The sequence below is a fragment of the Lacerta agilis genome, chromosome 1, assembly GCF_009819535.1.
Source record: "Lacerta agilis isolate rLacAgi1 chromosome 1, rLacAgi1.pri, whole genome shotgun sequence".
In the NCBI taxonomy this organism is placed as follows: Eukaryota; Metazoa; Chordata; class Lepidosauria; order Squamata; family Lacertidae; genus Lacerta; species Lacerta agilis.
The window spans coordinates 77361444-77387817 of NC_046312.1; the positions used below are offsets into that span (position 1 = coordinate 77361444).

General features: G+C 45.0%; 3 protein-coding genes and 1 pseudogene across 3 annotated transcripts; 3 read left to right on the top strand and 1 right to left on the bottom strand.

Moving 5' to 3' along the window:
* The first annotated feature begins 1303 nt into the window (after positions 1-1303).
* On the top strand, positions 1304-4300 carry LOC117050730 (dispanin subfamily A member 2b-like). The gene is made up of 2 exons (XM_033156516.1): positions 1304-1591; positions 4123-4300. Exons 1-2 carry the CDS (start codon positions 1397-1399, stop codon positions 4270-4272), a joined length of 345 nt encoding a protein of 114 aa, XP_033012407.1. The 5' UTR covers positions 1304-1396; the 3' UTR covers positions 4273-4300.
* A 2956-nt stretch (positions 4301-7256) lies between these two features.
* LOC117050711 (dispanin subfamily A member 2b-like) lies at positions 7257-10709 on the top strand. The gene is made up of 2 exons (XM_033156493.1): positions 7257-7495; positions 10033-10709. The coding sequence occupies exons 1-2, from the start codon at positions 7286-7288 to the stop codon at positions 10216-10218; spliced, it is 396 nt and encodes a 131-aa protein (XP_033012384.1). The 5' UTR covers positions 7257-7285; the 3' UTR covers positions 10219-10709.
* A 3540-nt stretch (positions 10710-14249) lies between these two features.
* LOC117061709 lies at positions 14250-14347 on the bottom strand (annotated as a pseudogene).
* On the top strand, positions 14346-18160 carry LOC117050736 (interferon-induced transmembrane protein 5-like). Its single transcript, XM_033156529.1, has 2 exons — positions 14346-15082; positions 17118-18160. Exons 1-2 carry the CDS (start codon positions 14762-14764, stop codon positions 17334-17336), a joined length of 540 nt encoding a protein of 179 aa, XP_033012420.1. The 5' UTR covers positions 14346-14761; the 3' UTR covers positions 17337-18160.
* Positions 18161-26374: the final 8214 nt, after the last annotated feature.

Consider the following 26374-nt stretch of genomic DNA (forward strand, 5'->3'; position numbering starts at 1 on the left):
GAGGAAGGTAGTGGCTTGTATTCGGGTGTTTTTTATTTTCTATTTGTATCAAAGCTCCATTTAATTCTGTGACACCAAGGATTAAAAATTACCTGATAAAACTCATTTTATGTTGGTATTTTACTCCTTCCAAGTTAAATAGAATTAACTCAAATTTGCTTCTCATGTGTTGGGAGAAATTGTGGTGAAAAACGAACTTTTTATCATATACAGTGGTCTTGTAAAGAAACATTTAACTTTTGGTCTGAAGTTTTCAATGCGATGGGAAAAATAAATAATCAAAAATGCAAGCAAATTGGCTTCATTGTTAATTTTTGATGATTCCTCACGAACTATTTTCTTTAAATATTTAGTAATGATTTGTATTGTGGCAGACAGAAAAGTAAAAGCAAAACACTGGAAACAATATCATCCGTATTTACTGAATCTATGGTATATAAGAAACGTTGGCAAATCGCGTTAATGGAATACCTGGCTTTTAAATGGAAAGCACAAAGGAAACGACCAGAAGCAGACAAGTTTTCCACCACTTGGCACAAGTTTATTGAACTTAGGTCTCAGGCCAATAGCCCACTTCATCCTCCTTCAACACACGGAATTCTGCCGATAAATACTGTCTGCTTAGTCCAACTATTCTTGGAAGGATTCAAGCGTCACTAAACTTGAAGTCTGGGAATAAAAGGAATACTGGAAAGAATTAGGCAGCCGGAATCTGAACTTCCTGAATCAAAACGCAAAGCAGCATCATGATTCTCTTGGCAGCCTGGCGTTCCCTTCCCGTTTTGTTCGCTGCTCGCCTCCTAATTCTGAGTCCACCGCTTAGACAGCAGGCTCTCCCCTCTCCCCAAAAAGCTTTCCCGCCCACCCCCAGGGGCTCCCCAAGCCTTTGGCCACAGCATATTAAGGTCTCGCGTAGCGCGGATGACATTTGTTGAAAACCTACAGAGATTTCGTTTTGACTCTGAATACAACGCCAGCAGGAACACTAAGCTCAAGAAGAAAAAGCGAAGAGGGTATCTGAGGAGGGGGTACAATAGTACAGGATCCAAAAACGAGGGGTCCACCCGTTCGTTGAATAAAAGGAATCGGGCTCCGTTCCCTCCTTGGTCACTGTTTCTGCGACGCGAAACTTGTTGCAGCTGGAAGAAATTAGTTACGAAGCGAGCCTTGGCAAAGCCCCCAGGTCGGGGGCAGCGTCGCCTCCCACTTCGCGGAATTCGCTCCCCCACCCCCACCCGCTGCGCTCCTTCCCTTTCGTTTTCTGCGAATCTGGGGGGCAGATTCATCCCCTGGGCGCGTCCTGCCCAATCAGAGCGCGAGAGCCGCGCCCAGCCCCGGGCAGACTCCAGCAGCGCGCCCTCCGCTCGCCGCCGCCACTCGCTGGGGACCTCTCACCATGCAGACCGCCCCGCACCCCGTCGCCATCCACATGCAGCCCCACGACGGCAAAGAGCCGGACGCGCCGCCGTACCCCTACGCCAGAGCAGTCGCGGGCCCGCAACCCCAGGACCATGTGCTGTGGTCCTTGTTCAGCTTCTCGTTCCTGAACGCCTGCTGCCTCGGCTTCGCCGCGCTGGTCTTCTCCATCAAGGTGAGGGGACGCACACGAGAGCTGTTTGACCTTCCTCTCCTCTCCGCTGCCTCCCATCAGTATTATTGACTTCTCCCTTGCACGCCGTTTTGGCTAGGTATAGTTATTTCTTGCTCCCTCCTCCGCCTAACCTGGAGCGCTCCCCTGCTTTGCTGGGGCAGTCCTCTTTATTTCTTCTGCCTCCCTCTTTAGAGTCAGTGCCGCTTTTGGCCACTTTCTTGGCTAGCTTTATACCTTAATCAACGCCCCCCCACAAGTAGAAATTCAACAGGTGCAGCGTCTCTACAACAACCTGTTTTCTGAAATGTATCACCTGTTGAATTTCTGCCTGCCATGAAGCTTTTATGTAGGCATGACCCTCCCCCCAAAAAAACAAAATGTGTTGATTGTAAGCTAATTCTCAAAGGATTTTCCACCACACCCATTCCCAAGGAAGTTTTAATTCCCATTACTTCATCTAGTTATGGTTTCATTAAGAGAACTGGATAATTGTAGGATGGAAAATCACAGGTTGAGGTTTACCACTCATTAGCAGACATTTGCTGCACTCAGAGCTCTATTAATAATAATATTTATTATTTGTACCCCGCCCATCTGGCTGGATTTCCCCAGCCACTCTGGGCGGCATCCAACAAAAATCAGATACGATGGTTAAAACAATGGATGAGCTTGGCACTTCTTCTTTTATTAATAATTAAATATTAAATATATAAACATATTCATTACTGTTATTTTCTGATGTTCTGTACAGTACAGTTTGAACATAAATCTTCAACAGCAAAAACAAACCAACTTTAGTTCTTAAGACTGTAATATGATGTCAGCAATTGCCTTACAATGGCAGCATATTGCTTTAAGACAGAAAGAAAAGAACATCGCAAAAAGCACAGCATGCGAGTAATTGTGTCTCTCATTCTTTGCAGTGTTTGTGAATGTAACGAAGGTTCCACCATTTCCCAGAGAAAGTGTCCTCATCACGTCCAACAACATATTTTAATGTGCATTTGTTAAATTCTAGAATAGCAGTAGTAATAAATCTACTGTAGCAAAAAGGACAAAGAGGTTTTGTGGCACATGAGAAGCTAACAGGCAGATTTTGGTAGCATGAGGTTCTGTACAGTGTCTGGCTTTCTGGGAACAGCACAACACATGCTTATGATGAAAGTTGAGAAATGTCATGTCAGGATTTGGTCCTTGTTGTCCTTAATATTTGCCAAAATTGTTGGGTGAAACCAAACTGCCTTTGTGGGCCCCTCTTTTCCACATTAAAACTGTATGCATAATAAGTGACCATGTAGTGAGAGGTTGGGCCATATTCTGGCACCCTTATTCTGGCATCCCCAGTGGCGTAGCTAGGGCTTTTACCACCCGGGGCAGTCACTGAGTTTGCCGCGCCTCTCCCCCCTCCTCTCTGACTGTTCTTCCCTTCCCTTCTCTCCTGCTTCCCAAGGGGCAGGAAGGAGCTCAGTTCCCATCACCTCAGACTCCACACCTTCTTCGCTTTACAGTGGCCACTTGGGTTGTGAACGCGATCCGTGCAGGAGGCGCATTTGCAACCCGCTCTGCTGCATCTGCGCACGCATGTGATGCAATTCAGTGCTTCTGTGCTGAACTTGCGCTCCACCGGGCAGGGGCAGGCACGGCGGGCAGCCGGAGGGTGCTGAGGGGCGGGTGGGGATGCCGCCAGCTGTGCTCCACCTCTGCCTCCGCCTGCTCGGCCGAAGTGGCGGCGCAGCACTGCCGTCCAGGGAGCCCTGGCTGCAGCGCCAACAGGAGGCTCGCCGACGGCCTCCCCGCGTCCGCAGCCCGAGAAGAGGTGGGTGAGAGCGGCGCTGCTGGTGGGGCTGGAGGGCGCAGGCACCCTCCTCAGCCCGTGGCGCCTTGCGCCAGTAGCCTCAATAGCTAAGACGTCCATGTTTTCCATTATGAGCTGGGGGAGGTGAAGAAACGAAAGATTTACGCATTTTCCTCCCTGTGCAGCACAGAAACGAAACTTGCTGGTAGCTCTGGGGTGGGAGGGTTTGGGATGGAAATTCCCATCTGTAGACCACAGGCAGTTACACATCGTGCCCCACCAGCTGCAGGTGTCTTCTGTTGCATGTGAGAGAAACTGGGTCTGTGCTTCTCTAAACAGAAGAGACTGATTCAAGAAACAGAGGTAACATGAAAGAGCAGAGCAGCTAGATCACACCAAGCCAACATCCTCCCATTTGCTAATACTGGCACAGGACTGCCAGAATTACTGAGCTAATGTGTGTGAAGTACAGTATTGAGTGCATGTCGCTAGGGAGGAAGGCGACCCGGAACACAGTGGAAATGGCTGCTGATAAAACAGCTACGCAATACCTAGTTGAATCCCATGCCAGAATCTTAATCTAGCATGTATAATCACCATGTTTAAACAACCATGAAAAGTCTGTAGGGGCTTTAGGTATTCAAAGCCTATCCCAATGTATTTTCAGTGTTAATTCTCATTGTTCTTTTTATTTTTTAATTCTCTTTTCTCTCCCACCCGTACCTGCCACTTTCAGTCAAGGGATCGCAAAGTTGTTGGAGATCCTGAAGGTGCAGCTACCTATGGCAGGACCTCCAAGTGTCTGAACATCGCTGCTCTAATAGTGAGCATCATAATATTCACCATCGCCATCGCCATCACTATTACCGGATTTTTTGCTCCATAGGGCGCACCAGACCATAGGGCACATCTCGTTTTTAGAGGAGGAAACAAGAAAAAAAATATTTTTCTGGTTTTCCTCCTCTAAAAGCCCTGTTTTTTTGAGGATCAGCTAAACGTTTTGAAGCTTTTTTTGCAAAGGGAAAAGCCCTGGTTTTTTTTGAGGATCAGCTAAAAGTTTTGAAGCTTTTTTGCAGAGGGAAAAGCCCTGGTTTTTTTGAGGATCAGCTAAAATTTTTGCAGCTTTTTTGCAAAGGGGAAAAAGCAAAGCTCTTTTTGCAAAGGGGGAAAAGCAAAGAGGAAAAGCCCCGTTTTTATGAGGTTCAACTCACATTTCTGCAGCTTCTAAAGGAAAGGGAGCCTTTTCTACAGTTTCCAAACAGATAATCTAATCAGCCAGTCACATGTCGCTGGGGAAACAAACAACCTCCCTCTGCAGCACATTCAGCAAAGGAGGCCTGGGCAAGGGCGCGGGGCTGAAAGGGAGCCGGGACTCTTATCTCTCTCCCGATCTCTTGCTGATCAGCTGCTGAGAGGGGTCCTTTCAACACCCCCCTTTCTCTTTGTAAAATAAAAAGCATGATCCTCTTTTGGCCCCTGGGCAATTCAGCTCCAGGGACCACCATTCGCTCCATAAGACGTACAGATATTTCCCCTTACTTTTTAGGAGGAAAAAAGTGCGTCTTATGGAGCGAAAAATATGGTACCTCCACAGCAGCTCTCCAAGCACAAATCCAAGAGATGATGATGAAACACCACTAATTGTAGTGTTGGCTCAGTGGAAAATTGAGAAGGCAGAATATTTCCCCCAGCATTATAGCATTGCTTGTAAGCTTTGGCTTGCCTTTGCTTCTCTGAGTGTACCCAATCTAATCATCCACTTGCAAGGAAGGAGGCATGCCACACAGCACCTGGTACTTATGGAGATGAAGAGAGGTCAAGGCATGTTTGCCTGCAAAGATGACTAGATGACCCTCAGGGTCCGTTCCAACTCCACAATTCTGTGATTCTATGAAAGATGGAGGAGAGACTCAGATGTCATCTTGAAATTCACCATCCAGTTTAAGATGCTTATTGAGAAACGTTTGTTTGATGCTCTTTGTTCAAGATCTGGATTCTTGGCCTTCCTTCATCCTGTTGCTCATGAAATTTAATTAATGAAATGGACTTTTCCAGTTCAACAGGTTTCTCGCTCAAGATGTGTACTGCAGCTTTTCTGTATTGAAACATGAAGTCTGGGGTGAATTCTGAGCAAATAAAAGTATGCCTACCTTATTCTGTATCAATTGCTTTCTTCTTGGTTTAAAACCTAAAACATTGAGATGTTGTTTCTATTCCAAGTGATACCGATTATAGATAAGTTGGATTGTTTTAGAAGATGGCAAAAGGACTTATCTAAATTTATCTGGCAGGGGAAGAAACCTAGAATAAAATTTCAGCGGCTTTTTTCGGCGCTCCGCTCCCTGCCCGCTGTGCTCAGGGAGCGGAGCCCGGGGGGGGGGGGAAGGACAGGGGCTGGCCCCTCTCCTTTCCCCGGGACGGCTCCGCTCACGGAGCGCAGCGGGAGAGGGGCGGGGCGTCGTTCCGTGTGCATGCGTTATGACGTCATGCGCACGGAGCGACGCCCCGCCCCCATGGGTGTCGCTTGGCTTGCCGCCCCCGGCAGCCCGGCGGCTAGCTACGCGTCTGACTGACCCTATTGCCCAACTTCCAACACATGCACTCAGAGAACTGGGTCTTCCCAACAGGATGCCTGGTGCAAACTAATGACTTCCTAAAAATCACTGCAACCCCCCTCCCTGCCCACAAGGCCTGGATTGCTGTGCGTAAGAGAAACCTGGTGGACAAGCAGCGGCAAGGGCAGGCCCATCTGCTTCATCCAACCTAGTCTCTGTTACACATGCCAAGTCAAGTCCTTCATTCACAATCAGGTTGTGGATGGCAGTGGTCTTATTCATCATTGACCTGGCATTGCACAGCAGCACCTTCAGATCATGTGGGTATCCCTTGCTGATTCTAGTATCTGTCCGGTCAGGACATGCTATATCACAACCACACTATCTGAATAGCAGTGCCCATCAAATATTTTATGGGGGGCCCTATGCCCCCTTTCTTAACATGAGAACGGAGGGCAGAAGTGAGGCGTGGGATGGCCATCCTTGAGCTGGAGAGTGTTATTACTTATTAGCCTTGATGAAGGGCCCAAATGTAATCTATCTCTCCCAACACCCTCACCCTGGAGACTAGCAGAAAGTGCTGTATAAACCATTTATGCCGGGAAGTCTGACACGCATCCGTCAGAATGGGTGAGCTAGCTAGTGTCTGTTTTTAAACTTGCATAGGTCGGCAGTCTTGGCAAGAAACACGCAGGCTGGCAGATGCAGTTTGGGCGAACGAGGGGGGAAAGACTATGAAATTTCTTTGCAGTTTGGCAGACGGGGGGGGGGGCAGGCTTGAGACAAGGTCTGCTTTTTCAAAGCTGTTTGTTGCGATCGGAGCGCAGCCTTTGAGAAATGATTCTCACTACAGCCCCTGCGCAGGTGAATAAATTTGGCCTTCCTCGGAAAGAAACCGTGGCTGTCGTTATTGACTGGGAGAAATCCTGCAACAGCCTTATTAGTTGCTTGTTACCCAAAAGCTCCCCGGACCCTGGGTGTTTCCCTAAGTAGGGTCGTCGCCACACCACGCACCCCCCCCCCCAGCTGACTTGAGCTCGCCCGCTTGCTTCAAGGAACTGTCAACGTTTATTATTTTAGCGGGGTTGCTGCCACCGACGCTTCGTGTTCAGGAGCAAACCGTCGGAGCACCACAGCTTCCTGCCTGCCATTCCCATCTGAATTTCGTTTCCTACCAAATCTGGCCGCCGGCCACTTGCCTTCCTCGCGGTTTTCTCAGAATCGAAAGCGGCGGCTCCTCTCACGCGCCGCCCAATCAGGACCCGCCCCCGGGCCCCGCCCGCCGCGCCCCATTTCGCCTCAGCGGCCGGCCGCCTCCTCCCGCTCTCGCCGCCCCGCGTTGCCATGCAGCCCGTGTCGTCCCCGGTTGCCCTCAGAGTAGCTCCGTACGACCCGTACAGGCCCCGTACCCCGCCCCCCGCGAACCCCTACCCCTACCCAGTGGGCTGCGTCGTCGTCCAGCCCCCGCAAGACTTCGTCATCTGGTCGGTGTTTAGTTTAGCCGTCATGAACCACTTCTGCCTCGGCTTCGCCGCTCTCATTTTCTCCATCAAGGTGAAACCGCCCTCCCCCCCCACCCACGAAAAAAAAGGGCGGGAAAGCGCCATTATCTAACTAACCCAGTTATTTGCCGCCCCCCCCCCCCGCTTCCTATTTTATGCTCTTCCTCAGTCTTGGGTGTCCCCCCCCCCGCATGGGACTGGATAGCGTTTCTGCCTCCGCTTCTTGCTTTACTCTCATTTTCTGGGGCAGACTTCATTTTTCTTTCACCCCATTCACTCAGGTCTTGGAGTGGGCCACTGACCCCTTCCCTTTCCTAGCACCATTTGGCGTTAACAGCTCTCCCCTCATTGCCTCTGTGGTTGGGGGGTGGATCTCAACCTGTTATATTTCTGCCTGTCACACAGCTGTCATAGAGGCCCCTACCGGAACAGTGTTAACACTAAACTAAAACGTTCTATCTATCCCAGGGGCCCCCAAACTAAGGCCTGTGGGCCGGTTGCGGCCCAATCGCCTTCTAAATGTGGCCCACGGACTGTCAGGGAATCAGCGTGTTTTTACATGAGTAGAATGTGTGCTTTTATTTAAAATGCATCTCTGGGTTATTTGTGGGGCATAGGAATTTGTTCATATATTTTTTTCAAAATATAGTCCGGCCCCCCACAAGTTCTGAGGGACAGTGGACTGGCCCCCTGCTGAAAAAGTTGCTGACCCCTGATCTATCCCCGCCCCACTTTCCAAGGGAGTTTTCATTCCCCTCACCCATGTCATCTAACTAAGGATGGGTTGATTGATGGTAGGAACCAGGCGCTGCTAGGCTGCAGGGTGGAGTCAGAGGCCTTTTAACACACCTTAGCTGCAAACAGGTGAAAAGATGGGTGCCCTATGTACTTTTCATTGCATGTGTATAAAATGGTGGTATATATATATATTGATGTCACAAAAAGACTTGCGCATAGAAGGCTTAGAACAAAGTGCCACCAGCTTTTGTTTATGAACCAAGGGCCGACAATGGCGTACAGTATAAATTCAAGCAATGACATTAAAACAAAAATGCAAAAAACAAATGGAATTAGGGAATTCAATCACAGAAAACACAGTCTGATCTTATAGGTAGAGAAAGCCAGAGCAAAAAGGCGTGGACAGTGTCCAGCTAACCTGTGCCATCAGCACAGTTTACAACTGTGCAATTGAACTCCCCCCCCTTCCGCCCATCCGTGTCCTCCCCAATCTGTTCTGGAAGGTTGTGGGACTCCCTAGAGCAGATTGGTGGGCATGGGAAGGGGAGAGGAGTGGACAGTCACAAATGGAAATCTTTATGCTGATAGGATGCATTAGTTGGATACTGCCCTAGATGTCTGAAGTAACTGATGACTGGCTGCTGCTTCTCTTGTGGCAGATGGAAAGGCATAATACATGAACAATAGCAGAAAATGCCTCTTTTTGGGTTCCCTATGATATTCTGTATGGTGTGGTTCCACAAGAGGTTATCTAAATTAAGGTAGTTGATGTAGGAGCAGGCAGTCGTTCAGGTAACCTGCTATATAGTATCAACCACTTTTTAAGTCCCATGTTATTATAAGGAACTGTGCAGACAAAGTGGGGGGTGGGAAAGTTTTCTTTCAGGAATGTTACCTCACTATATTAACAGTTTTATCCAGAAATGAAATCTAAAAAACACTTTTTCCTCACATAATTTATACATTTCATATTATCTGTACTGTACCTTTCCTGTGATGCTCCCAAAAATATTTCAATACATTATAGATCTTCTCCAGTGAGAAGGGGCCAAACTAGGCAAAATGGGCAAAAAGTTATTTTTTGGTGAAAGCTCCCTATTACCAACAGGCAATGAGTTAGATATGTTTATACTATCAAAAAAAGGCTGCCTCATTTATTCACCCCAAATTATAATGTACTGTGGAGAATAGAAGGTATAAATGCCATTTGCCCAATAGCACTTTCTAATATGCACTGTGGTCTAAACCACTGAGCCTAGGGCTTGCCAATCAGAAGGTCGGCGGTTCGAATCCCCGCGACGGGGTGAGCTCTCATTGTTCGGTCCCAGCTCCTGCCAACCTAGCAGTTCGAAAGTACGTCAAAGTGCAAGTAGATAAATAGGTACCGCTCCAGCAGGAAGGTAAACAGCATTTCCGTGCGTTGCTCTGGTTTTGCCAGAAGCGGCTTAGTCATGCTGGCCACATGATCCGGAAATACTGTATGCAGGCAAATGCTGGCTCCCTTAGCCAGTAAAGCGATATGAGCTCCGCAACCCCAGAATCATTTGCAACTGGACTTAACTGTCAGGGGTCTTTTACCTTTTTACCTTTAATATGCAGGTAGTGTATTGGAATATAATTGCCAAGTAAATCATTCTAGAGTATTCGAAAAAAAGAGTATTATCTCATTGCTAACAAGGATGCTGCAGTGGTAACACTGAGCAGGAAGTTCTTGGTTTGAAATGATTGCACAACAACCATGAAAAGCCCGTTTGACCTCCAGGTGTTTAAAGCATGTGCAACAATGTTTCTACTGCTAATTTTCTTTATTTTTATTTTTAAAAATATATTTTTTCTCTACCCCTGTTTCAGTCAAGGGATTGTAAAGTCATGGGAGATCCTGAAGGTGCAGCTTTGCATGGCAGGAAAGCAAAGTACCTGAATATCGTTGCTTTGATAGTGGGAATCATATTCTTCATTAGTATGGTTGTCGTGGTTGCGTCTGATCCACCACCTTTCCATAGAGCAGTGAAAGCAATACTGCAGAGATACCAATGATTCAAGCTGGCTAAGTTGGAACTTGTGTGTCAAGGATATTCTGCTCATTTATATGTAAGTGTGCATTGGCTACACTTTCTTCTGCTTTGATTATACCCACTTTGCTCTTAACACCTGCAAGGAATGAGGCAGTCTAAAGAAGACAGGACATCCGGCACATCTGAAGATATAAAGGTTTATGCTCTTCTTTGCAGCTCTATAATCCCACCTTGTTTACAAGGACTATGAAAGGTTAGGGTGATCATTCTCAACTTCTTTATCCAGTTTGTGTTTCTCAATACCTGTCTCAATGTTTGAGTGATGTTTTCTTTGTCCTAAAGTCTGGATTTGTGGCCTTCCTAGTTCATGATGTTGTTGGGAACCATCACTCTTTCTGTTCCATTTTTCAGTTTTTTCACAAGTTTCTCAATTAAATTGTGTATTAGAGCTTTCATATATTGAAATACGAAGTCTCTGTTGAATTCTCTGCAAATAAAGGCATATCCTTTTGATTCTGTGGAAACAGTTTTCTTATTGGTAAAAACAGTTAAAACTATTCAGGACTGAAACATTTAGGACCCCCACTGCATTTTGAAAATATTTAGTGTTTGGGTAGTTCTTGTTTGATTCCCCTATCAGGGTGAAACTATGTATTGAACTAATGTTGCATCTTTCAACTATAAAGATTAATGCTTTTGAGTTTTTTAAGTCTTAAGAATTTGGTTGGTAGAATGTGGCATTCAACCTTTTGGGACCCAGCACCATCATGGTCATTCTGCTCATTATTTAACAGTGTTCACTTAACAGCTCCATTCAGCTGTAGCTGCATACTGCTCTGATTAGAAATCAGTATTCCTCAATCTTTTGGGCCTGGGTGCATTTAGCATTGTGAAAAAGTGATGTGGGCACCACCACAAAACAGCAAGAAGGTAAAAGCAGCATCTAGCAAATAAAACAGTGATCCTCTTGTATGATTACCTAAGATGCCCTGCAAACCACTATCAAGTTAAAGCTTACATTGGTGTCGACCGACTGCGCAGTAAAATTTAAAGATTAGCTGTTTACCACCACCATGGAACAAAAATGCACTGCAATGGCACAAAATCATGGACCCAAGGAACATGTTCTCATGAATTTTCATAATTTTTTAATCAGGTGTTCCAAACAGAATCGCTATCAAATCACAGTACACATCTGTGGACACAGAGGTATTGGAGAGAATGCATTATAAAAGAATCTTTAGAATCCATGCCCCCGATCAATGTTTTTGTGCCATTGTGGTATTGACAAGTTCTGGATTTGTAATTTTTACTGTGTGGTGCACTGTATTGTTTTAATTTGATGGTACAAAGAAGCTGTGCCTCTGTATGGGAAGCTCCCATCCTCATCATGTGATAGCCATTTTATAATCACCCCAAATGGTTCCTGCATGATTAGGATGGAAGCTGACCTATACAGGCCACTTGGGTATCAGTGGTGGACAGTGAGAGTCTTGCTGGCACCATGTTGAAGGATGCCTAAGTTAAAAAGATAGGACTCTGTAAAACAGATTACCTACATCTTGAAAGTTGATAGATGCTCCTATGATGGCCTAAATAAATAAAAGCATTTCTGTAGTGTTTAAAAGAGGAAAACATGCATTCTAATGGGTTCCTCAACAACTCAAGCAATCAAATCCTATCTATACATTTTCACTGTGAAACACATAAGAATAACAACAGGAAAAACCCCAGAAACCCCCCACCTGTCTAATAAGGAAACCAATTCACACATCTGATCAAGTGGTGTTCAAAAGTCTATCTCATGCCATAATACCATTGTATCTGAAGAAGTGTGCATGCACACGAAAGCTCATACCAAGAACAAACTTAGTTGGTCTCTAAGGTGCTACTGGAAGGATTTTTTTATTTTGTTTTGACTACAGCAGACCAACACGGCTACCTACCTGTAACATAATACCATTGTTTAATCTTAAAATCCTCTACTTTTTGCTTAGACTTCTTGCGCTTTTTCTTCTACCCACATGATGGAGCCAAAGAAAAGAGACTGGGAGAGCCTGATGTTCTAACATTTACACTGTAGTGATATACATAACCTTGACTTGAAAGCTTTTGAGCTTCTTTCACAGGCTACTTTTATAGCAGAGACCTGTGTTTATACAGCTTTGAGTTTTATAGGATGACCAGTAAGGGAGAAGTCTCATTGACTTGTAATAGCTGTAAGAAAGAAAATGCCTCTTCTGTGCAACAGATATAGGTGTGAGTTCTATCCTGCTTTGCAATAGTGTTGGAAAGCCTGCCACTATCACACTTGCTGCAGTAAACAGAAATCAGTTGTAGGGCAACTCAGCAAATAATTTCATAAATAAATCAGTTGACTGAATTTCTAAAGACACGGGACTTGTATACTTTTAATAGTTGTCGGGAAGGGTTTTGTTTCTTTTTTTTTGGCAAGCAAAGTGAGTCAGGCGGGGATGAAAAAAGCTGCCCTTGATAATAATTTAAAAATCTACAGAATCTTTGTCCTTTAAGCTTAGGACCAAGTTATAAGGTGACAGTCCTAAACAATAAGCATGAATGCTTGTTATGGAGGGTGGGTGATATTGGTGTCTGGACTGAGATCGACTCCAGTGCACAGAGGGAAGAGAGGTGCTGGGCAAAAGAGAGGCAGGTAATGGAGACTCCTGGTCCATTTCCATACATCTTTGTATTTCCTCTAGCCCAGCATGTTCTATTGCCCATAGAGATCTGAAACAGGGCAGTTCTCCACCTTTCCTTTTTGGGGTGTGCACACTTCACTATCAGATTCACCGTGACATAGTATGATAACCCTTGCAGTTATGTTATTGTTGGGTAATCCAATAGCTACCACAGTTACAAACATTTTTTCAAGTTCTACTAGCAGCAGAAGCAGGAGAAGTACAAACATCAGCGGTGTGCTAACAGCCATACAGGAGTGATATAGAGCCAAACTGACTACAATGCAGGAGATTCCTTAACTGTAAAACAGGTACACTGTTCTAATGTTATTATTAACAGTGGCAGTAGGAGGAGAATGTCTTTAAGGCTTCATACTCTAATGCAAATCCCTTCATCTAAATTGCCCGCAAAGCTCAAGTTATCCCCACAGGAAGGAAACACGGGTGCAGCTCAACTGTTGTAGTTGTTTTCCCCACTTCATCCTCCCAGGGGCTGATAGCAGCTTCAGGAAAGTGATTTGAATCCAGGAAGTAGTGCAGGGGGGAAAGTTAAATACCTGTACCTCAAGCACTACAGCTCTGATCAAAGGGTTCAGCCAGACTTGCTTGCCTCACCGCTTTACCCCAGGGAATCCCAATCTTTACCACTGAATCAGAGCAAACATCCATCAGGTTTTCTCAGGTTTGTTCTGATGAATTGCTCAACAGCAGGATTTCCAGCAGCGGGGCAAGGGCAAAACCACTCAGACCCATGTCTAGAAAGCATGGGAGAATTGGGAAATTGCTTGGACCTGTGTTTTCTAGGCACAGGACAAGCACAATTCTAGATGAGGTCAAAGTTAGAACTAACAAGAAGGTAAGAAGAGCCTGATGGATCAAGCGAATGACCCAGCCAGCCCAGCATCCTGTTCTCACAGTGGCCACCCAAATGCCTGTGGGAAATCCTCAAGTAGGACCAGAGCGCAAGAACACTCTGCCCTATCGTGGTTTCTAGCATACTGCTTCTGACCATGGAGGCAGATCATAGTTATCATCAATGGTAGTCATTGGTAGCCTCCTTCTCCATGAATTTGTCCAATCCTGCTTTAAAGCAATCCATTACTGCCTCCTGTGAGGTCAAATTCTATAGTTTAACACCTGTGCTTTCTTTTAGTGGTTTATTAAAATATATTTTTTAAGTCAAGAGCACAAACACTTTGCATCGTCCTGGTTCAGCCCACCATTTCTACATTTTGCAATCTACATTAAACAGTCCTCATCTGTTTAATATACCGGTAGATCGTAAAATGCAGAGATGGTGGGCTGAACCAGACACAGTGCAGACGTCAGCTGGCTTTCTGCTTTTTAGTTTTTCAGCCCTGCCAAAGCAAGGCCTCAAAAAATTAGTTGAAAACTCATGAATCTTTAGTAAAAGGCAAAAGATTTATACGATTTGAAGAGAAACCAGAGTATGTCAGCTGGCTTTTAAAATCTTGTAACGTACAAGTGCAAGGGGAAAACACTGGAAGGGTAAGAAGCAGGAGACATTTCTGCAGGGATGGGGGTAAAAACCCCTACAAGATAAGGTTTATTAGCTCTGTCTGCCCTTACCTGATGACCTCACACATGAGAGCACTTGCCCTGTAAGTAGCACCTTGTCGTGCTCCAGTTTGTATCTGTCCTGTACTTGCCTTTGAAGACAAGTGCCTGAATTGCTGGAGCTCTCTGAGGGCGTTGGGCCAACACCAACCACAGGGTTATAAAAAGCACTCCTTGTCTAAGGGAGCGAGGGCAGGCTTGGAAACCAAACAGTTCTCTCAGTCCTGGCAAAGCATTTCTGATAACCACAGTCAAACCAAAGCTGCAATTTCCCCATTTTATATATAGATGGAGATGAATCTGTGCCTTGGCTGGGCACTATATAAACGGCTGTCACTGCCTTCCCCCACTCACAGGCTGCCACTGCTAGGAAACAGTGTGATTCCTCCAGGGAAACGGTGTGTGATTCCTCCAACTGGAGCCATGGACACTTCTTATCCTCGTGAAGACTACCTGCCCATGTCTTCCCATAAGCAGGAACCTTCTCCAACGGTCATCACTGTCAAGCCTCCGGTGGTCCCCCGCGACTATATGATTTGGTCCATATTCAACACCATCTACATGAACCTGTGTTGCCTTGGCTTTGTCGCTCTTGCCTATTCTGTCAAGGTAGGAAGATTCTCCACTGGTTCTTATCTCTTGGGCCCTGCATTGGGGCTACGTATTTGCCTGGAATGGCCCCTCCAGAGAATTCTGATTGAGAGCAATTCCCAGAGGGTAGCTGTGGTATTTGGTGGCATCAGTTACACAGAATCTGCTATGGAACCTTAGAGATAAGGAGGAAAGCATTTCAGTCTATCTTGGGGTAGTGGACATATCTATGCATAATGATGAAGAGTGCTGTGAAACTCCAGAGCCTGTCTCTTACTGTTTCACACAGCAATTCCATTCCATAGTTCCTCTTCTAAAAACAAGAGGCCAGAATGAAACCCTGAATTTAAGTTTTTAAACACTGCTTTCCCCAGGGGTTTGCAGCATGCATTTCAAGTGGGTCTGGTATAATAATTTTTCCATTTCTCTCTGTTCTCTGGATTATGAAGCACTTAAAAAAAAAAGCAGAGGAAACAGAAGTAGAAATTGAAGTAGAAATATCTAGTAATCGAGGAAATACTACAAACTCATTGCACCGTAACCTGGTCATGTGTGAAACTGCTGGAAGGAGAGTTGAATTCTTGGATACCTATGTTTTTCATGAAAGTTTAAAGAGCAAAATACAGGGATAACAAAGAAAAAAAAATTACACTTGGTGCAGATGACATTGGTCATCTGGGCCAATACATACTTTCCCAGTATGTAGCTGCAGAAAATAAATTTGGGAAGGAACCAGATTCTCCTCACCTCTATGTACACCAGTCTTTATAGCTTATTGTTTGTAGTATTGTATTGCTCAGGAGAATACTATGCCTTTTAAGAGCTGTGACACCCAAAAATGTTTCAAAAGAAATGTTTCCTGGTATGGAGATTAATGGAGGAGAAAGTCTTAGCTACTGCATATTGTGAACTAGGCTGTTATTTAAAGGTGCAGGAGAAGCACCGGCAAAATAAAGAAAGAAGTTACCGGTAGCTATCCTGAACTGGAGCAAAGATTGTAAAGGACGCACAGGGGCAAGAGTACAATAAAATGGATAGGATCGATTTGTGGTGTGTCATGCTGTCCCTTCCATTCCTACCAGCGCAGGCTGATTTGTTGATAGTTCATTAAATTGTGTAATTAATAGTCTGCAGAGAGGAAATGGGGTTAAGAGTTGGGATAGGCTATTGCAATGGCTACTGTAACCAATATTTCAAGACATTCCCGCATGCGGAACTACTGGTAAGTCAGTGATTTATCTAGTGATAAGAAAGCTACTGTACACTCTCTTTGGTTTATGGTTGATGTAATGATTGTAAAAAAATTATTTATGTATTTATTTAAATTGTTAGTCATTTTGTCTTGCCCAGGGTAACCCAAAATGACTTACAAAGAATTAGGTTGACCTTTAACATAACAGGAAAGAAACAGCAGTAACATGTAAGTAACCAGAATCTCTCTAGACCTGGAAAAGGAGTTTGGAAAGCCAGGCTGGAGAGATGGGTGTGGGTTGGGAATCAACGTTATGTAGTGAATAGCAGAAGTAAAATAGGTCACTGCTTCTAGAGAGCTGGAATGAGGATGTGCTATACTTCTGTCCCTGTGAAAGCTCCAGCTTGTGCACCCACTGGCCTACTGAGCATCCACTGGCCTATAAGTGCATGGAGTGTCTTATGCTGCCACTTTGGGACTTCTAGCACTAAATGGATGTGTATGGAACACAGGAACAAGTGCTCACTATAAGGCAATACCAGCTTGTGTGGGCTTCTGTAAACCATTCCTACGTCTGGATGGTGTCACGTGTGCCAACCAACACCCACCCAATTTGTTTTATGAACTTCAGGGGAATAGAATGAGGACTGACCCTAAGACTGCAGGCACTGTGTAGACCAAAGAGGCTGACCAAATCCAGCTGTCTTGACATAGTTGCTTCTAACCTTGTGACTCCAGTTTTGGGTGTTGTCCTCCTCAGTTGTGTTGTTCTGTTCTACACAGGGGGTTTCCCTTCCCTGTCGCTTTCTTTCTGTGTAGCCTTACTAATGCTCTGTGCCTTTTCCTTTTTCTTTCTTGAAGGCACGGGATCAGAAGGTGTCCGGTGACCTGGAAGCTGCCCATCGCTACGGCTCCAAAGCCAGATGCTACAATGTCCTTGCCACAGTGTGGAATGTGGTGCTGCCGCTCATGCTCATTGCTCTGGTGATCACGGGTGTCCTCCACCTCTCCAAGCTGGCTCAGGAGTCCATGGACTTTTTGGCTTACAGACTCTTTCCTAATGATGATGACAAGAAGTGAGCCAAGGATCTCGAGCATTCCTGTGAATGTATTTTTGACCATTAATATGGCTCTTTACTGAAACTGTCAACTGGTGTAACCCAACCACTATGCACTACAAAACATCTGCTAGCTGTAATTCAGGTCATCTGGTGCATTATACTGATACATTAATGTACCTTGGAACTCATCTCCCAGGTCACCCTTTGGGGTTGCAGCAGACGAAGAAATTAATCCTTGGCGTTCTTCATAAACTCACGGCTGAGCTGCCCATCACAGTGTTCTCTCTGTCTCCCATCTTCCTCTCTGCTGGGCTCTCACACACTTGACAAACATGCAACAACCATATGGAAAGCAGATACCCCAAGATATACTGATAAAGCTATTAAATATACTTGTGTAAACTGCATACTATATTTATACCATGCATACTATTTGTCTTTTATTTTTGCTAGTTTGTGTGTTTTCAGTGTAGTTTCTATCTGCAGGAGGTTTGTACGAATATTAGTGAACGTATGTTGAGGCATATGTGTTAAATTGTACAAAAAATATAATCTTTATTCTTTATTGGCATGATCACAGCTATTCAATCTGTTATTGAATAATTAGTTTCCATGGTGACTGCTGATTGGTATATGTTCAGACGTGTGGTGGCTTATCTACAGAGACATATTTAATCTATTAGGAAGGATCCTAAAGTCACCATCTTTTATCCTGTATTAACAAATCAGGTGGATAATAATTACCCTGGAACCTTTTCATGTTTCCTTAGGTACAAACCTTAGAACATTCTTTTTAAAGCTGCATTTTCTTCTTCCCTGACTCAAGTCTATCTTGTTACTATTTAAGTAATTAAATAATTTTACAATTTACCATTCTGTTATGCAAGTCTGTATTAATAAAAACAAAATGGGTTGTGTCACCTGGGTTTTCAACCTGTATTTCACAGCAATAAGAACTGGACACCCATTTTAATATTAACACAAACACAAGGCTTTGATGGGTTCACTCAGGTCCAGAAGCACAATGCCTTTGGGCAACTTTTCGGAATGGCCCTTGATTTTGTTAAAACTTTGAAGCCGGCAGTGGCAAAGCAAGGGGGCGGGGCACCCCGGGTACCGCCCTGGCGGGTGACACTCGGGGCGGTGCCCCGCCCCCGCGGTCAGCGCCTCCGGCGCGTGGCAAGTTTTAAGGCTGCAGCGCGTGAACAGTCTTCCCAGGCTGTGGAGACACTAATTGCTCACTTGCTAAGCTGCACGTAGACTATGAATTCCAACAGATTTATGCAAACTCTCCTCCATATCTACAGCCTTGAAGGCTGCAGCCACAAAACAAACATGAAAGCATGAGATTTTATGGAACAGTGGGAGGAATACAGACACGTGCCAATTGACTTGGCCAAGGTGAGAAGAGGGCACAGGAGACAGTAACAGAAATGAGCTTGGCAGAAGCTTCAAGTATCCTCACAGTGCAATCATACGCATTTCCACTCCTATGGTCATTGGGGCTTCCTCCCAAGGAAGTGTGCATGGGCTTTCTACTTAAATCTATATTTAAAAGTGAGGTCAAGATAACGTTGCATCATGGACCAAGAGTCTCACTTCTCTAGAGATAACTTGTTTTTGATGGGCATGTGTTTGAAGAATCACCCCAAACCATTTGAAAACATTCAGACATGGTAGGTGCTGGTTCAAATAGCTTTACACCTGGTCAGCTTTATTGGTAGAAAGTCCAAAACTGGTGCAAGTCCAAAACTGTGAGCATTCACCCTCATGTAATGAGGTGCTCATGACCTCTCAGTTTGGCTTTCATTTTGAATGCCGAGTTGGGGAACCTTAAGTCTACAGGCTGAAGGTGGCCCTCTAGGGCTCAAAGCTTTCCCCAGGCTCTAGTCATCCTCACTGGTTCTGTCTCCTACCCAGAGTGTCCCTTTCCGGCTAGAATGTGTCCTTGTTCTCTGATAGTGCTTCTTGCTTCTCTGGATAAATGACTGAGAAAGGCGTGCAGATGTCTGCGGAAACTAACCCCACAGTACAGAAAGAAAAATTGTGTTCCTTGCTCTGCCCACATTTGCCTCTGGCACTGTCCAACACTGGCATGTGGCCTCTGGAAAGTAATGCGGCCCTCAAGCTGAAAAAGTTTCCCCACCCCTGCAGCAAAGGCATAAATGCAACATCTGCACATATTCCCATGAGTCGGTTTGCACCGGTTTGCTGCTAATACTCAAATAGATTACCTGGATCCCAACAGCAAAGTGCAAACATTTGCATATAATTGTTCCTTTGCTGTTTGCATGTGCTGTCGGGCAACCGTCTCATGCCATGCTATTCTTGCTGATCAGAGTCCCTGGTAAATAAATGCACCTAATTTCACAATGAAGCAATTATAGTACCACAAACAAGTCCTTTGAGGGAATGACTTGTAGTAATTTACCAAGCAGGGACGGATGCCAGTAGTCTCACACATTCACATATTATCTTTCTCAGTTTACATTAAATACAGAGTAACAGCAGTGCAAAAACTCATCTGAAAAAGTAAAGATAAATCCAATTAAATAATCACAAAGGTGCCTGTATATATCTGCATTCCTGACCTACTATTGATATATAGGTGCAAAATAACCAAAGTATCACTTGCCAGTATATTTCTGCCTTGCTTGGCCATTTTGTATTTCTCGGAAGATGTTCTGCTAAATGGCTATTGGTTCACAACCCCTGGATCACATTCCTCCAAGGCTGACCTGTCATTATATTCCTGGCTATGTTTAAGAACAGGGACTGCAATGTAGTGCAAAACTGTAATTTAAGAGTTTTGCCTCTCTCTCCCCATGTCAAGTATTCATGTACTGCTGTTGGTTCTAAAATAGTTCCCTAGCATAAAAAGGCAGCTTTCATCTTTGGTCACACTCCGGTCGTCTGTCCTGGCCATTATCTCTTTCGCCTGCCAGGGTGGCAGGTTTCCCACAGAACAAGGTTATTTCAATCCAGGATAATAGCAGTGAAGTTCTGCACTTTGAAGCCTTTGTGGCTAGCTGCATTGTGGCCTTGCTTTAACATTGCACTCCCATGTTTTCAGCATGCTTTTGCTTGATGGTGGCATGAAATTGCCAGCACTGCTGAAAGCCCTGGGACAATAACAGTGTTGTTATTATCAGCTATATATTGCAGCCTGTGGCTTTGGAAAACCAATGGGATGTGCCAGCCACTAATAGAACTCTTTCATTAGCATCTTGACTGAGCGAAACAGAAAGCTAATTGGGTAGTGCACAGACACACATCTTTCAGCGGGCAAAATGCCTGCTGAATCACTTTTTTACCTTTAATTGGAGCACTTATTCCCGCTTTTCTGATTGGTTATAATATATTTGGTTTGTGCAGGACTTGCTTCTACTAGCTAGTGAAGTTCAGCCCCCTTTTAAGGATGAAATCCTGTGCATACATACCAGTAAAGTTCCCGTGTCTAGGAAATGGGGAGCTGGCCTGTTCTGAATGAAGTTGCATTCCCCTTGAAGGAGCAGGTTCATCGCTTGGGGCTGCTCCTGGATCCAGCTTTGTCCCCGGAGGACCAGGTGGTTAGAGTCCCTATTTCCAGTTCTGCCTAGTTGACCAGCTATATCAGTTCCTGGACTGGGCTAGATTTGCCACAGTGATCCATGTGATGGTAACCTTACCTCCCAGCTAGATTACTGCACTGCACTCTACACGGGGCTCTTATTGGAGATACTTTGGAGGTTGTAGTGGTGCGGAATTCTGCTGCTCGATTAGGGAGGAGGGTGTCAAGTCAGTCTCCATGATCTCCATTGGCTGCCTATTCATTTCCAATATTACTTCAAAGCATTGCATTGATTTACAAGGCTCTGAAAAACTGGGACCCAAGTACCCGATGGAGCATCTTGTCCAGGATGTGCCAAACTGACAGTTACGATCTCTAGAAGGGTTCCTCTTTGTGGCCCAACACCTAGGCAGAGTCTGGGGTGGCAGTGACCCATGTAAGAGCCTTCTTAGTTGTGGCACCCTCCTTCTGGACATGTGTCAGGTGTCTTCTCTACTTCAGTTTTACACTTTGCTTAAGCAGCACCTTTCCCCCACAGACCTTTGGGCCCTTGTGAGATGTGAACAGTTTGGTTTAGTTTATCATAAGTATTTTCTTGCTGCTATTGGTTTTAGTTGTGTGTCATCTGATACAGTGGTACCTCTGGTTATGTACTTAATTTGTTCTGGAGGCCCGTTCTTAACCTGAAACTGTTCTTAACCTGAGGTATTGCTTTAGCTAATGGGGCCTCCTGCTGCCGCCATGCTGCCAGCGCACGATTTCTGTTCTCATCCTGGGGTAAAGTTCTTAATCTGAGGTACTACTTCCAGGTTAGCGGAGTCTGTAACCGGAAGTGTTTGTAACCCGATGTGTTTGTAACCCAAAGGTACCACTGTATTTTATTGTATACTTCTATGTAAGCTGCTCTAGGATTTATTTTTATCAAGAGCAGCATAAAAATGAGATAATAAATAAGACCCATTGACCACTGTGCAACTTACTTCTGAGTAAACATGCATAAAATTGAGGTGCAAGTCTCTGAGAATGAAAACAAAGCTTTTTTCAGGGCTTCGTAATACCTCCAGGACCTTTGGCAAGGCCTGCTCTTATTTTGAGGACAGTGACCACACTCTAGCTAAATTTAGTCCCATTGAAAGTAATGGGAGTAAAGTTAGTCACATTGGTTTAAGTGGGACTTACAGTTTGATCCCTGTGCATGTTTGCTCAAAAGTTAGTCCCATTATTCCCAGTTAGGGTGTACAGGAACCCCACCTAAGCCGTGACCAGTTTAGCTGGGTCTACTGAAGAAACGGTAATTCAGAATGGATTCCTTTATGCTGAAATCAATGGGATTCAGAAGAAGTCCCTTACTTTGGTTGGGTTGTACCCAACACAGGTATCTCTCAGGTCCTTGGACATGGGGAACTGTGCTGATTACATAGAAGACCTCTGTCCTGGGTCGCAGAGTCCCCTTTAAATAGAATTGTTCTCATCTTCAGTCCAGTACTTTCCTGAACCTCTAAGATCCCCAGACCCACAGGTATTCCCCCTCAGTGGGTCATTCTTACATCTACATGCATAGAATTGATGTCTAAGTGTGAAATGAAACCTGCATCCCTCAAGCCAACTATAAAAGGGGAAAATAACAGGTTTGGGGGAGAGGGTTCCCTTCCACTGACCCACCCAGCCAATGTGGTTTTCTGATGATTAGGGGCTATGAGTGGGTTTTTTGTTTTTTTAAAAAAGACAGGTCTTGATTCTCAGCCAGACTAATTACAGGGCAGAAAGCCTCATTCTTCTCCCTCCTTAAACATTCCCACATGCTGACATGAAGCTTGCAGGAGTTCTCAGTCTTTTTATACATCTATGTTGGTTTGGGATTTCTTGAATGTGTTTGAACAGAAGCTCCTCCTTTGCCGATATTTAGTTTTTTTGTCCACATGCCTTGTGTGTTAACACGAAAACAGGTGGGTGAGAGAAAGAGATGCAGGCAATACATCAAATGCAGAAATGAGGCACATTATTTGCTGTTCGGTCTTTTAAACGAGGTTGGATAGTATATTGAGGTCCCAACTTTAAGGGGCCTCTAAACACCTTCAGAACAACTCCAGAAAGACAAACAGAACCATTTCAAACTCCACCTGTTATGTATTGAAGTTCTCACCCTAGGCCACTAGGGGTGTTGTGTATATAGTTTCACTCTGCCCACCATGGCTGCAGTTCTCACTCAGGTCCACAACGTGCAAATGAAGGATTGAGAGTGCCGTTCACGGATTGGGTATCTAGAGAGAGTTGTTACTGTTGCATGTTACTGAGTACTATATAAGCAGGCTGGCTGAGCCCGTCAGTTCAGTTCTGTTGCAGCCTGAGAATAAAGAGAGCTGCTTGGAGAATCACTGTGTTGTCTGCTATGTCCACCCACTACTTAACACCATCTGTGTGACCTGGTAACATAGATCAGGTCAAGCCACAGATGGACACCTTGCAAAACTCTCCTCAGCAATTGAGCTCACTCAAATCATTATCTTTCAGCCGAACAAATCACACAGGGTTGATGTGGAGGGGCAGGGGAGAGACATTAGGCCTTGTAGATTTACAATAATAATTTGCTGAATCAGCACAACCTTGAACAGCAGGAGCAAGCAACTTTTCTTTCTTTCTGTTGAGGGTCACATTTCCTCGGGGGCAATTCGTTGGGGGACACATGTCAGTGGTGCATGGATTCAGAACAAATTATATGTGGAGCCAGAGACAAGTGCTTTGGATGAATTCAACTGAAATGAAGACCCCCTTTGCTTCAGTTTGCACCATGGCTCCCTTGTATTATAATTCCCAGTGCTCCTCAGGTCTAATCAGCACACCCCATGGGGTTTGAAAAGCTTCTGCTCTATTTGCTTCATCGCTGCGTCTCTTCCTGGAGGCTGTAGGTACATCTTTAACCATCCCGATGAGGTTGCTTAGCCAATCTGTGAGCCCTTTCCTGCTGGGCAAGAGAGAAGCACCCCATCCTGGTACACTGTGTCCAGCATCTAAAGGAAGGACCCCCTTGTGGCAATGTTTTGCAGGTGCCAGGTCTGCACTGTTTGGCCTGAAATCTTACAAACACACTTCAGCACTGCAATGCTCTCTTATGTAGGGCACCCCAAGGTTTGTATTACCGGTATCTCAGAAAAAAAGCACGACTTCAGTCCAATCAACCCCATCCAATGGACGACTTCAGTTTGTATAGTTATGACACAGGAAGCTGAGATATACCCGTTCAGGATATTTGTCCATCCAGCTCAGAATTGTCTACACTGACTAGCAGTGGCTGCAGCAGTTTGGATGCAAAGCACCTCTCTGCTAATGAGCTATTGTCCCAGCCATTTGTTCCTCAAATGTTGCTTGGGGTTGTTCAGCTTGAAGCATTTGGTTTGCTGTCCAAATCTCCCAGACAGCTATTCTTCCCAGTGTGGAAGAACAAAATGATAAAGGAATTAAAAATGAGAAAGTGTGTGTGTGTAGTAGGTGTGGTTTTGCTAGCAAGGAAGGAGGGACCAACAGCCCCAGGGTCAAGCTGAGATGCAAAGTCTGTGAGAGAAAGCTGGAATGTATAGCCTGTGTGTGAATAAGGCAAGGACTGGGATCCTTGACAAAGAACACAGGCTCCAGCTGTCATCTCAAGGATTGCTTGCTTGCTAAGGAAGTCTGTTGAATAAACAGGAGGGAGGGAAAAAGACGAAGAACAGAAGATCTTGTGTTACATCCTTGAAGATTCTGTTTTACAACCTTGCTGTCACAAGGCTGCTTTTGCCATGTGTGTAATCTTTTGTAGGGTATATAGGGCTTTAGGGGGTAGTACCTCTTGTGGGGGATGGACGTTGTGCTCCTTGTGGGGTAGTTTGTCCACCTTTTGGTCCCCATCCTGCACTGCACTCTCTCCTGTGGCTTCTAGAAGCTGTCAGCATGTGGCAGCAGCCACACCCCAGGAACTGCTTCAAGTAGCCGGCTAAACCAGGTGAGATCAATGGGTCTCAAACGCTCAGTGAGTTAGGGATTTCCCCTGCCTGCAAAGATGGGCTCCAGTGAATTGAGACCAATAGTGGGTCCAGTGGTCAAGAAGGCAGTTTTTGCACGTGTTGTAGAGGGAAGTGAGCAGGTAGCCCATCTAGGAAAAAGAAAACTCTGATCCTAAACCTCCACTGCCTTGTGGGATATCTTCAGGAGAAGAAATGACCAAGGAGTAAACCCTACACAAATCCAGAGTGGAGTCCCTAAGACATGGCATCTTGTACACCTCCTTCTGGCAATTCCCGCAGCCAATTGGTACAGTATCTGGATTCAACTGGCTGGGCTCGAACCCCAAAATTTCCCCAACACAAGAGTGGAGGCTGAGATGGGGAAAATATTATAGAATGCTTTGCAGCCAGTACAGTGTCAACCAAAGTTTGGCAGGTGGATATCAGAGAAAGCCTCTGTGGCTGTAGGATGCCCTCTTCAGACAGGTTTGCCTGGCACTGGGATTGCAGTCTTTCCTGTGCCAGATGAACATCTTTTAATTTCACCAGAATTTTTAATCTTACCTTCTTTAAAGACCTTCTGTACTGCTGTTCCTCTCCCTTTTTAAAGTTTTTTTTTTATTAAAGATTTCTTGGTTTACAAAAGTATGTGCAACGTCTCTTTTTTCAAGTTACATTTTCTACAGATCCATTTCATTTGTTGAGACATTAGTGTTACATTAGGAAGAAAAGGGGGAAAGAGGTGGAGGGGGCATGGTGAGTGGGGTTGGGGTTGGGTGGCAATGCTTCTATTCTGCTTAGCGTATGTCTGGGGTTTTGTGTCAGTGTCGCTTGTGCGGGTTCTCGTTACTATCCGCTTGTGTTCCTTTGGTGGCGAGAGAGATTGGGGTTGGCCTAGGCCTAGGGTGTGGTTGTTTGTTTGTGATTGGCTGTGGTGAACTTTGTTTTCATATGTGAGTGGGGTGGGTGGGTGTTTTTGAATCAGGTTAGCCATATTGATTCGTATGCTGTTCATAGCTGTCAACCTTTTCCTTTTTTGCGGGAAATTCCCTTATTATAGCAGTAGGGAACAGCAGGGAGGGTTGACAGCTATAATGCTGTTGGTGGATTCTTGCCGTTGTCTTGTTGGGCTGTGTATGTGATAAAGGGGAGCCATACCGGGGTGAAGGCGTCTTCTTCCATTTGTCCTTGTGTCAGTTTCAGTTTATTAGTTAATTTTTCTAATAAGGCTGTTTCCCATACCATCCCTTTTTTGATTTTAAACCTGGATCTTATTTTGCTAGCGGTTTTGTTCCGTTTTAGTATTTTTTGCCTATTATATTTTGTAATGTCTTTTTTTGGTCTTTTTCGTGTAAACCACTGCAAAAATAACTAACAAAATACTATATTCTATATAGCATTTCGCTCCACGGTCTTCATCCACTCTTTCTTCCTCTCCACCTGTTGTAACAAGCAGTGCATATGCTGCACAGCAGGCAGGCAGGCAAGGGATGCTGGACTCAGCAGGACTAGGAAAAGAAACTGTGGATA

Bases quoted from the DNA above. Each gene is read 5' to 3' on its own strand.
- LOC117050736 (XM_033156529.1), top strand. From the start codon at position 14,762: ATGGAGATGAATCTGTGCCTTGGCTGGGCACTATATAAACGGCTGTCA. The intron at 15,083-17,117 runs GTAGGAAGATTC...TCTTTCTTGAAG, and splicing joins CTCTTGCCTATTCTGTCAAG to GCACGGGATCAGAAGGTGTC.
- LOC117050730 (XM_033156516.1), top strand. From the start codon at position 1,397: ATGCAGACCGCCCCGCACCCCGTCGCCATCCACATGCAGCCCCACGAC. The intron at 1,592-4,122 runs GTGAGGGGACGC...TGCCACTTTCAG, and splicing joins CGCTGGTCTTCTCCATCAAG to TCAAGGGATCGCAAAGTTGT.
- LOC117050711 (XM_033156493.1), top strand. From the start codon at position 7,286: ATGCAGCCCGTGTCGTCCCCGGTTGCCCTCAGAGTAGCTCCGTACGAC. The intron at 7,496-10,032 runs GTGAAACCGCCC...CCCCTGTTTCAG, and splicing joins CTCTCATTTTCTCCATCAAG to TCAAGGGATTGTAAAGTCAT.